Here is a 12065-nt window from a genome sequence, read left to right as displayed (position 1 = left end):
CAGCTCTAAAAAAAATAAGCCAAGGTAATATTTATCCTCAGGTCATCTTTCTGTGTGTGCAAGACAAAGATCGCCTCACTGAAAAACAGGTGGACTCACATAAAAGGTCTTGGCAGGTGTTTTGCACCTCAATTAGTAGTCTCGGGGGTCCATCTGGGACTGATTCGCTCTAATAATCTTGATTTGAGGTGGGACAGCTTCTTGCTAATGCTCATGATAGTAATTTGTAGACCTTTGCAGTACAAAACCGACCCTTGCCAAACTGCAGTCAAGCTGTGGTGGTTGAACACCTGCACCTCGAATTGTGCTGCTGGCAGCTCAGAATAGCTTAAGTAGGGTCAGGTAATGTACTTGGTCAGTAGAGTCCCAACCGTTAATTTAGCCCATCCGTCATGCTTCTATGTATAGCAAATGGAGTCTTTACAAACTTGTTCAACTGAGACACCTTGGATGATGTTTCAAAGGACTTTTGATCCTCTGCATTCCCACAAGATGAAACAGGGCGTAGCTGCACATTGCTCAGCATGCTTCAGATGAGCACTGTTGCGTGGACAGCCTGTGCTCCCGTGTCTTCCCTCCACTTGTTTTCATCTAACGCACACTCCTCTTGCGCTCTTTTAGTGGAGGCAATAGACACCATTCAGGGCCAGATGTAGGTCACCTCTTAGCAGTTTCCTGCTCTGCAGGTGATGACTGCACATATGGCAGACATTACAGCTGTTTCCAGTTGTAAAACGTCGAGAGGAACCAGCTGCTGTCAGCACTAGGTAGACCTCATAGACATAATCGCGTAGGCCTGATGATTATGTTATCAAAGGTTTGATTGTTTTCGATTTTCTATAAATGTCTAAAAATGTATTGCGTTTGGCTCCTTGTCAAAAGGCTCGCTGCAGGTTTTCCTTTCCTTACAGATGCATTTACAACCACAATGCCTCACTATACAAGGTCAAAACAAATTCTACACAGCAGTCGCTGGTTAAGCATTTGGAAGGGGGAGGACAGTGGGTCCATTGTGGCCACCGCAATGAGACTGTGTAATGTCGTGTTTTTTTTTCTTTTTGTTTTTGCTGCTTCTGCTTTCATTTCTCATACAACAAAAGAAAACTGTAGTGAAGCACCTGTCTAAACTGTAATTCTATAGTGCACAATGTTTTTTGTCTGGGGAGCTACAGACTGAGGTGGTTATAGGCTGCCGTGATGACTGTTTTTGCAATTGAATGTAATCGAGCCATCACATATTGTTTTAGGCCTTTTTGAATCTATTTGGAACAAATTAGAAATAACTCATTCAGCAGACAATTGGGAAATGCCTGTCTATAACTGATTAAGTAAATAGGGTTGGTTTTGTGAAACGCTTACACCACTACTTTCTATGCTGATGTGCGAACGTCATGATTGATAACAGCTGTTATGCGGGAGACACTCTTGGGCATACAGACTTGAAAGTGATGAAAATTTGAGGTTATCAGTTTGACAGCTAAGCTCTTTCAAAAATCAAACATCTAAGGAATACAGTTGTGATGATGAAGAAGAAAAGTCCAAAGATAGAGAGCAGACCGCTGCTTGGGCAGGGAGCAGACTATCACGGAAAGGTCACGATCGCATCCTTCCTGCCTTTATCCTTTTTAGAGGAGAAACTTCACTGATAAAGTTTGACAGACCCCAGCATAAAATGTCATATTCTTACTGTGTTTTTCTCTGCTTGCTAGGTATTGAAGTGGGTCGAGGAGACTGTTCAGGCCATGAAAGTCCATTTACTGTCCTCAAATCATGACAGTGCCCAGGAGAACTTGTGGGAAGTGCCCTTTGACCCCAGCCTCCGTGAGGTCACTGTGTCACTCAGTGGGCCCGCTCCACAAATTGAGCTCAGCGATCCCCTTGGTATACATCATAACAGTACATCTCCATAAACAGAGTGTTGCCAAATTTCAAACAGCTAAATTTGGATTCTCGACTCTCTCCAGGTCATGTCGTCGGTGTTGAGCAGGGTCTTAAAGAGCTTCTGAACATTCCCAACTCTGCTCGTGTTGTTAACCTGAAGTTTCCCAGGCCTGGAACATGGAACTTGAAGGTACTGCCAGTGTTGGCGTTCTCAAGATTGGTCTTGGTCTCGAGACCACTCTTTAACACATTCTCCCAAAAAACGTATGAAAATGTCATTCTATTTTAAATATTGTCATGGTCCCAAAAACGTATTTATAGGTTTTTAATGTGTTTTTTTTTTTAATGCTAGCACATAAAGAAGGCTTTGATGCAGCTCTGACCTGAACAGGTCGCTTAAAGCAATGGTAGCTATTACAAAAACGGCCAACAGGTAGCAGCAGGGTATACGAGATCAAATTGCAAAAAGCTCTTTTCCCCACTGTTTTAAACAGATTTGTGAATAATGATGAAACTTAGCTATATTCTAATGCTAATTGCTGCAAAACGTAAACAGAAAGAAATGCTGTATACTTTTATGTCGTGATGAAAGAATAGACTCTAATCTTTCTTTTGGTAGGTTGTTTTTATGTTTTTACAGCAATCGAAACAATATTCTGTGGGCCTTGCAAAATCAGTTAAAATCCAGTAAAACAGCAAAAAAAAGCAAAGGGGGTTGCTTCAGTGAAAATGGCTGGGAGTAAATGAGTTAAGGGTCTTGGTCTTGTCTCGGAATTGAAGGCATTTTTGCTTAGTTTTGTCTCGTCTCTTGGACAGGGCGCACTCAGGATTTATGATGAAGACCCTTTTTTGTTGTGATTTTTCTTTGATTTAAACACTATTAGTCCTGTCTCTGTCTCAATACTCTCTAGTCTCACTAATGTCTGGGTCTCCTTTAGTGTGGTCTTGACTACAACACTGGGTACTAGCTCATAGTTTTGCTTTCATCCTAAAGGTGAGCTGCGCTGGTCGTCATACCCTGAGGGTCACAGGAGTCAGCAATCTGGACTTCCGGGCTGGCTTTTCAAGTGTACCCGTTCTCGAGTTCAACCACACTAGGGAGAGGCCAATAAAAGGTTCTGCTAGTGTTTCTGTTAGCTATTCATCTGCCAAAGACTACTCGGGGAAATGAATGTTGGATGGATTTGTATACTTTCCAGGACTGCCAGCATATATTTTGCTAAAATGCACAGGCCTGAAACCTCCAGGTCGACTGAGTCATGTAGAGCTGATATCTGGCTCGGGACGTTCCCTGCGTACCATCCAAGTGCCTTTGCCCTCTGACCTTGGCCAACAAGGGCTGTGGAGTGTCCCAGAGATGCGCACCCCTTCTCAGAGTTTCTTTATCAAGGCAATGGGTAGTGACGAGGAGGGCTATCGCTTCCAGCGACTGTCGAGTGTCTCGTATACCAACATCGTTCCAGGTAAGACTCGTGTTCCTCCCTTCACACTTGTCTCCTTTGCTATGCTGCAAGGGTTCCCACTCCTCATCAGTCTTCCTTGTGGCCTTTAACCTTTGATTCCTCCCTTGTGTAGCTCCCCCAGCTGTGAACATGCCTGATGTGGTGAAGGGAATCTACATGCAGCCTGCTCTGATTCACTGTTCGGTGGAAAGCGACCTACCCTACAGGCTAAGATTTACCCGAAGTGGAAGGACACTGGGGGCAGAGAAGTTCTTCCAGTAACTTTTCTTTTATAACTTCTGAGAATTTGTTAAATTCTCACTTTAGAACTTTCTGTTCTTCTAATAAGATAATTATATCCACCACACATTATTGGCAGTGAGTAGGCTTGCAATTCGTTAGCATGATTAGCTAATGTCTCAGAGAGCAAGATCAGAGTGAATACTCACTTGTCTTGATCAATTAATAATGTATCCATGTGTATCGAGCTCAATGCTCTGGTTTGAATTACCTGAGATTTACTTGTGGTGAAAATTCCAGTGTGAGATTCTAACTGATTGTGACGTGAAATAAGATCTGGTTGCTACTGTTGTGCTCAGTCACTGAACCAAACTTGCCTTGTATCAGGAAATCTGCCACTGCATCATGGGAGATTGACCATGCTTCAGCAAAGGATGAGGGCGTCTATGAGTGCTTAGCGCAGAGTGGGGCAGGACAAGGACACGCTTTAACCCAGCTAACTGTTCGAGGTACTGCACAACGTTTACATGAAAGCACTACGGGAGATTGACTTGATTTGGATTTAAACTGATGCTGAGGGTGGTAACCCTTGTGGCTACTTGCTGTAAGTTAACAAATGTCTGTATGAAGACAAGACAATCATCGGTGATGTTTATAATGATTTACATGTAGCCTGCTCAATGACTAAATGTATGCCAGACAATAATACTTCAACAATTGTACATTTAGAGATGATTAATTAATTAATTCCAATTTGATGTTTTTTTTTAAGATCCCAAACACGTGTTAAACATGCCAATTTTTTTGAAACAAGGACGTCAGGTACCCTATGCAATGAAAGGGTGATACTGTATGGATCTGTTTTCTTCAAATAATTAAATCCTGTGTCTTGTACTTTTTACTGCAGTGCTTCTCAAGTGCTTTCCTCCAGCCCTTTTTTTTTTTGCTTGCGTACCCCCAAATCTTATTGTCATAGCATGAGTACCCACCCCTCATGCACACACTCATGCGTGTGATGATTCTCCAAAAGTAGAACATGCCACAACTGATGAATAAATGATTTCCATTATTCTTTTTAACTCAATCAAAAATATATGTTACAGTGAAAATAAATATATACATTAATATAAAAAAATATTAATCAAATAATGAATATGACTGCCTTTTTATTTGTTCATTCCATAATTTTCCATACCATGTTGAGTTTGAATAAATAAATAAATGTTAACATTCTTCTTCTGTTATAATTCTTGTTAGCAAGTCACATTGTTTGATCACTGATGAGCTATTTTTTGAACAGACCCGTTGGCTACTCACGTTATCCTGTTGGACTAAACTAGTACCCTTGGCACCATTGCTTTCTTTCTTTCTTTCTTTCTTTCTTTCTTCCTTTCTTTCTTTCTTAGGACAATGCATGTTAGGAGGAGGCTCCTCCTCAGTGTGTAACTTCCCCTCTAGTTAATCGAGAAATTGAAGGCAATTACCTTTAACTCTATACGCAGCCAATTATATTGTGCCCTGCTTAGACTTTCCCCAAGCATGCTGAAGTCAAGTTCCCATACAATATTCTTTCACGTTGCACTAGTTTCAAGTTTTTATTTTTTGAATTTCTTGTTCCAACCTATTATTTTATTCTGTATCTTCTAAAACAGAGCCTCCTCCTGTACTCAAGCCAGCAGTCAATGTGACTTCCTTAGTGGGAAGTGTGGCTGTGCTGTCCTGCAAGGTCGAGGGCTCCATGCGTTACAACTTGACGTGGCATCGAGCAGGTCGCGCCATCCGAGCTCGTTCAGGCAGGGTGAGGCTGCTGGCCAACTCGTCGCTGCAGATTAGCGGTGTGCAAATTCAGGATGCTGGGGATTACCACTGCGTGGCCTCAAACGCCCATGGAGACACCAGAATCACTGTCTGGCTCTTCGTCCCAGGTACGCTACGATCACACTGCAATGGGCATCTGTTTAAATACTTAACATACTGGGCCTCCTGGTTCCTGTTGGGACGCAGTCATCTGGTTTCCATTACTGGTTGAGCCATCCTACATTCGGATTTAGCCACATAACCTTGTCAGAAAATGCTTCTCATGATACACGTTAAAAAATTGTGGTTTCGATTGTGGCATGGCTTCTGACTTTACTGTTTAATTTGTTAAATATGAAATGACACAGTGCTAACAACTAAGGCCACAAGTAACTGTCAGCCTTCTTCGACTCATTTGGACTGCAGAGGCACCTTCTGTGGCACTTCACCCCCAGAGCCAGGTCTTTTCCCGAGGGGATGAAATCCGCCTTGTCTGCTCCGCATCCGGCTCTCCCCCTCCTCTGCTCTTCTGGAGCCATGGAAACACGCTCCTTGCTAATCGGCCAAGGTAAGAGGACTCTCAACCCACTCAACACCTCCGGCACAAAGGACTCATTACATTCCACTCTAGCTACAAGAGAGATTGCCACATCCTGTTTGAATCATTGTTCTGGTATAAAGATTGTTTTGCCAAATACTGTTTTGAGGCAAAAATAGATGACTTGACACGATAGAAAGAAAAATGTTCTCCACAAATGTTTGTTTTGCTATACATCTGCACATGTAATCAGTGTTAGACAACATTGTGAATTCTGCCAATTACCTGATGTAGGTTGAAGCTACACCAGAAAGGAGTTTTGACCATAACGGGGGCTATCCCAGAGGATGCTGGAAACTACACATGTCTGGCAAGCAATGTGGCTGGGACTGCCTCACAGTCTGTCTTACTTACTTATGCAGGTATCTAAGTATCTTCTGTCTTATTTCCATTACTAAGAATAAATTCCTGATTCAGATTCAAAGGATTAAAAAAAAAAAGCTTTAAGTAAAGCTTTGTAGTGACTATGGCCACAATCTTTCTCACATCGAATGATAATTACTTTTCTTTCTTTTTTTTAAAACCCAAATTTATCGTTAAATTTCAGTTATATGTCACCAGGAAACTATAACATTGACCAATTGTCAATATTGTTTCTAAAAATTCTTTTTAACAATATTGATCTGGCAAGGCAACGAGAACACAGTAAATTCTAAACATACAGTATTAAGCCCCCTCAACTAATGTGGTTCTGTTGACAATGATATTAATTACTGTGAGCTTGGACTTGGTATTCGTCATGTTACGACAGAGTAGAAATTTTGGTCAGGTTGTCAGTTTTTATTAGGTCACCAATCATCAACAATTAGCTTAAAAGTGCATACATGCAAAAAGTACAAGTTCTTAGCAAAGGCCTTTCTGAAACCGATTGGTAACGCTTTGCTGAGTGTCAGCATTATGCTAATACATTACATCAGTGATTCTCAAAGTGTGATATGCTAACCACTGGTTAGGGATATACAAATTATCGGCCAGGCCCATTACCGGCACCGATATTCGGCCTTTTGACCAATATTAGCATTGGTGCTTAAAAAAAAAGAAGAAAGAAATCCAGATATTTTGATGGCCAATAAGAGTTTAATTTAAAGCAGTGTTCTTTGACTTCAGGAAACTATTTATTAACTACGTAGTTATATACAGAATTTGTTGATCGCTCACTGCTCGTCCCAGTTCCTTTCATATTCTTAGAAAAAGTTTTAGAACCACTGTTTGAGTGGAATGCAAACAGCATAATTTTATAGTGTTTTGCATTCTGTAGAGTAATAAATAATATTAATTATGAATTAAACCTTTGCCTTGTTTTTGAATGAACAGTTAGGCCTACTATACTACAGTATTTTAATATTGGTTATGATGGTGGTACTTGGAGAGCTATTTTTGTTTGTTTGAGAACCACAGTATTACATTATTTAAGGAAGTTTTTGGCTCATGAATTTAAACAAAAACCTTTGTGGACTCTTAGAAGCCTTTGAAATAAACCTTAACTACATCTGAATCTTGCTTTTTTATGTCAGAGGTGCCTATCATAACAGTGGTGCAGCAGGTCATACTCGTCGCTGTTGGGGGTGATGCTACTCTAGAGTGCAGGGCCAGTGGAACCCCCCCTCCTCTTGTACATTGGTTTAAAGGTACCTTGCAGCATAACCTGGTTTGATACATTAAAATGCAAAGAAAGAATTGGAGCTCCATTTTATTCTGTATTTCCAGGGAAACTTGAGGTGGGCTCCGCCCCCTTTGTTGAGCAGGATGTCCACCGCGGGACACTGCACATTCGAGGGGTACAGGAGGTAGATGCTGGTCAATACAGCTGTGTGGCCAGCAGCCCTGCTGGGACCTCCACTGGTACAGTCAGTCTAGAGGTTGGAGGTAAGACCAGACTGCCTTCTAAGTCAAGTCAATCAAAGCAAAATGGATCTCTGATCACTTTTCGCACCACAGTGGGACCTTTGTTCTCGGAGACGCCGGTTGATATGGCGGCTAATGTAGGGGAAAACATCACCCTTCCCTGTGTGGCTCGAGGTTTCCCGAAACCAATCGTGACCTGGTACACTCAAGATGGCAGACAAATTCTCGCAAGGACAGAAAATCACAGTAGAAAAACGCAGCTGGAGAATGGATTCCTTCTGATTCAGAGTAAGTTAGAGCATCAGTAAAAGAACTTCAGGATTCCCTTGCACTGGCATGTCAAGGATTGACAATTGATAAATCAACAAAACAAAATCTTATTGATTAGTACATTAAATAGTCCTTGAGAATGGCATGTCATGACTTTATTTTTATTAACCTGTATTTATTTAAGGATACACATATATCTTACTCTAGGTGCAGAATGTCTTGTCATGGTCATGTCACACTTGAGCTGAATAGCACGTTCATTTGCTAGCATGACAGACCGGGACGTGTGTCAGCAAGATGACAGCACAGCCAAACTCATTAATCCTATTCGTCTCCATTTTTAACTCCTAATTACAGCACAGTCAAACCAATTGGATCACTTGTTATTGAAGTGCTGCTTCTTTTTTCCCCCACATAATTTGTAGAGTTGCTGCTTATCTCAGCGGTGCAGCGGGTGCTGTGTTGCTGTGTTTGAAGCATCATTCATGTTCAAATTTACTTCAGGTGTCTGGCTGGATGATGAAGGGCTGTACACCTGCGAGGCCAAGAACCAGTTTGGAACCATCAAAGCTGAGGCCAGAGTTAGCGTCACCGGACTGGGTAGGCTTGTCTAGTGTGTGATTTGACAAAGTGCAAACACTTGGACCGGCTACAACTTGATTAATATGTTCATTCAACAATTACAATTGCAGAGCCTCCTCTCTTAGCTCAAGGTGCCCCCATTATTACCACTGGCATCGGACAGTCCTTGAGTATCCCATGCATGCTTCTGGATGGAATTCCTCTCCCGGAAAGACACTGGTCACTGAATGGGAAAAAGGTAAGATGTAGTATGCAATTGCAGACAGAGGTGGCAAATCCAGGTCCATAAAGTAAAAACCCTGCCACCGTTTGGCTTTAACCCCAGGTGCTAGCTAACTAGCTAGAGCTATCTCCCATGGTGCTCGTTTAGCTAGCTAGCGTCAATGATTAAGCCAAACTGTGGCAGGGTTTTTACTTTCTGGACCTGGATTTGCCACCTCTCTTTGCAAACAATTTATTACAGTAACAAGTCTTTATTGTGTGACATTTGTTTTTGTTACTCCACAAAGGTTCAATTAAATGGGAGAATGTTTGTGAGGAGTGATGGAAGTTTGTATATTGAAAGAGCGGTCCCAGAAGATGCTGGGGAATATGTTTGCACTGCAGTGAATGTAGCAGGCTCTATGAACATCACAGTGAGCTTGGAGGTCCATGGTAAGTAGTCTTCTGTTTTAGACTCCAAACAGATGTGAAAAAAAAGTTGTTATAGAAAACAACTTTAATTCAGGTGCCTGGCCACCTGCTGTCGGCGTTGGGAGAGGCTTTAATTTGCTGCATGCTTTGAGTCGTGGATTCATTTTGCTAATAAGAGGATAATGACAGACAAGCCAGATTATAGTTCATCAGTTTGTAATGAATAAATGCCTGAAGTGCCAATACAGTTGGCCTTCTAAGGCCAGTGAGATTTGTGAGGGCCAAGCAAATCGTCAGCTGTGCTTTGTGGCCTACTTTCTTCACAGTGCCCCCTGAGATCAACGCTGGGCCCTACCGCTACATAGCCAACGAGGGTGTAGCCATCACATTGTCATGTGAGACGAGTGGCGTTCCGAAGCCAGTTGTGGTCTGGTCCAAGGTAGGAGTTTGATTTTTTTTCTATCTGGCTGCATTTATTCCTTGGCTGACTGCTGACTTGAGACTTACATTTAAACAAAGCGCTCAATTAAACATGACAGAAATGTAAGCTACATTTTCTCAAAGAGTCACTTGTAGTATTTGTCAGTCAAGTATTTTGCAATCCAGTTCAGAGAGTTCCCCAATCTTGCACTGTGAGAACACTGACAATATTTTGTTAATTGCCTAACCATGTTGCACAGCATGAACCTTGAAGTAAGCTGCTGTTTGCCGTTCAATGCACTATTCAGAAACTCCCCACAGTTGACTGGGGATCAGTCCAGGTGTCTGCCTTTTGCCTTAAATCTGCTAGAGTCTATCCAGCCGCTAACCTTGAAAAGGATAAGCCATATAGAAAATGATGGAACGAATGGGTCACATATTCCCAACATATCAAATAGTGGTTTATTGCCTTAGGTTTCCTAATTTCTTTGCCAAGTTTTTGTTCATATGACATTCTTTAAATACATTTGACTAAATATTATTAATTGTATTCTATCATTTAATTGCTGTCAGAATTGTGGGGCATGTAGCTTCACAGTCAAAGTTTAAAGTTTTGAAACTCAGCTTGGACCTTTTGAGTCTCCAAGTTGGGATGAGACATGTGAGCCATTTGTTCCACCATACTGATATTTCACACAGCATTATTTAGCAGTGAATAAATCAATAAATTAAAAAGCATGAATTAAAGGCATTCTAATAAAGTGGTTCTTAACCTAAGTTTGATCGAATCCCAAGGGTTCGGCAGAGGTCAAGACAAACACCCGACTGAAATAATTTGTGATGATATGCCTTGCTTGGCCATCATTAGCTACAGGGGATCACGCTACATTGCTTGGCCTGTGCTCCAGGGAATTTGGTGTGCTCAGTAGTCGATTTGTGGCTGTTGTGATAGTATGTCGTGTGAATTCTTTATTATTACAATCCCTTCATACTAACCAGTGCAAATACTGTATGTGCAAGATGAATTCACATGTACTGTATAATGGAACATATGGTATTCCACAGGGTTCAGTTCTGGGGCCTCTGCTGTTTTCATTGTATCTGCTGCCACTGGGTTCCATTTTAGGAAAACAGCGATGGTTGTTTTAAAGTACTCAATGAATACAAATTTGAGTTGAATTGAGTTGAGTGAATAGTCAGCCATCTTAACTGCATGATTTGCAATGCCAAGTTGAACATTTATAGTCCAACACAACTAGCTATCTAGCAAAACTTAGTTGCAAAGAGATGGGGAATACAAGAACACAACACTTTCAGAATTTTAGGTGAACGAAGCCGGATTCGATTTTTCAATAAGTAGGCTTCAGTGAATGTGCATAGGAAACTGATGAGGTTCAGTACCTCCAACACGGTTAAGAACCACTGATCTAACAGTTGTTTGTTACAACAGTCAAGTACTCCCCTTTTAATAGCACTCACAAGTCTTGTGTAAAATCCCAATCAAGATGTTTATGTTGTATTCGTACATGACTTTTATGGTTCTTATTGCACCCATGACTGCAACATGTTCAGGCTCTATGCTTTTTGCACTGTTATCATTTTGTACAGCTTTCAAGTCTCTAAAACATACAGTACATGCTGTACAAAGGCTTCCAAATGTCTCATCAGGGCTTTGAGCCAGATGTCTTTTTTACTTGCTTCTTCCTAAACAGTTTTATCAGCCTGCATGCTGCACAGTCCAATTCATGATTGCCGTATTTTACTCGACAGATAAGGGTGAATTTGTAAAAGCTGTTTAGTGTTCAAAGCAAGTAGAAATTCAGTTGCCGGCATTCTATGTATGTATGTTCATAATGAAGATAGAGAGCAGGTTAGATGGGAGCCTCGCAGTTTTATTAAGAACTATTGTGGTTTTCATACTTGCCATTTGTTTAGGGAAGGCAACCTCTGCCTCGGGACAGCTCTTCGCTTCAGGCTGACCCCAATGGATACCTCCACATCCCTCACCCCACCACTGACAATACAGGAATCTACGTCTGTACTGCCACTAGTCCTGTGGGTTACGCTAGTCGAGAAATCCAGCTCAGTGTTAACAGTAAGACCGCAGTCACCCCAATGCAGCAGTTTTCCTGAGAGCTCACACTCACAGTTGCTTCCATTTTCCCAGCAATGCCGAGAATAGTGGGTGTGAGTGACCATGACGACATCATCAAAATGGCTGCAGAGGTGGGAACAGAGGTAGTTCTACCTTGTGAGGCCCAAGGGAGTCCATCACCACTTGTCACGTGGAGCAGAAATGGCCACCCCATCCCCCCTGTCACAGCAGGGTAAGTGGAAGGTTTTTACATCACTATGGC

The 12065-nt window shown here is 41.8% G+C and overlaps 1 protein-coding gene across 1 annotated transcript in view; it reads left to right on the top strand.

Moving 5' to 3' along the window:
* Positions 1-12065, top strand: part of hmcn2 (hemicentin 2) — a 51545-nt gene that overhangs the window by 4819 nt on the left and 34661 nt on the right. The window contains exons 5-22 of the mRNA XM_077560865.1: positions 1710-1881; positions 1965-2071; positions 2876-2996; positions 3081-3344; positions 3457-3601; positions 3951-4072; positions 5216-5488; positions 5787-5928; positions 6193-6320; positions 7473-7586; positions 7666-7824; positions 7897-8091; positions 8578-8673; positions 8766-8893; positions 9165-9309; positions 9615-9727; positions 11644-11803; positions 11876-12035. Of these exons, the coding sequence (XP_077416991.1) occupies positions 1710-1881; positions 1965-2071; positions 2876-2996; positions 3081-3344; positions 3457-3601; positions 3951-4072; positions 5216-5488; positions 5787-5928; positions 6193-6320; positions 7473-7586; positions 7666-7824; positions 7897-8091; positions 8578-8673; positions 8766-8893; positions 9165-9309; positions 9615-9727; positions 11644-11803; positions 11876-12035 (2744 nt within the window). The remainder of the gene's footprint in view (positions 1-1709; positions 1882-1964; positions 2072-2875; positions 2997-3080; positions 3345-3456; positions 3602-3950; positions 4073-5215; positions 5489-5786; positions 5929-6192; positions 6321-7472; positions 7587-7665; positions 7825-7896; positions 8092-8577; positions 8674-8765; positions 8894-9164; positions 9310-9614; positions 9728-11643; positions 11804-11875; positions 12036-12065) is intronic.

The sequence above is a fragment of the Vanacampus margaritifer genome, chromosome 3, assembly GCF_051991255.1.
Source record: "Vanacampus margaritifer isolate UIUO_Vmar chromosome 3, RoL_Vmar_1.0, whole genome shotgun sequence".
NCBI lineage: Eukaryota > Metazoa > Chordata > Actinopteri > Syngnathiformes > Syngnathidae > Vanacampus > Vanacampus margaritifer.
The sequence above is the reverse complement of the archived record's forward strand: the minus strand, read 5'-3'. Positions and strand labels throughout refer to the sequence as shown.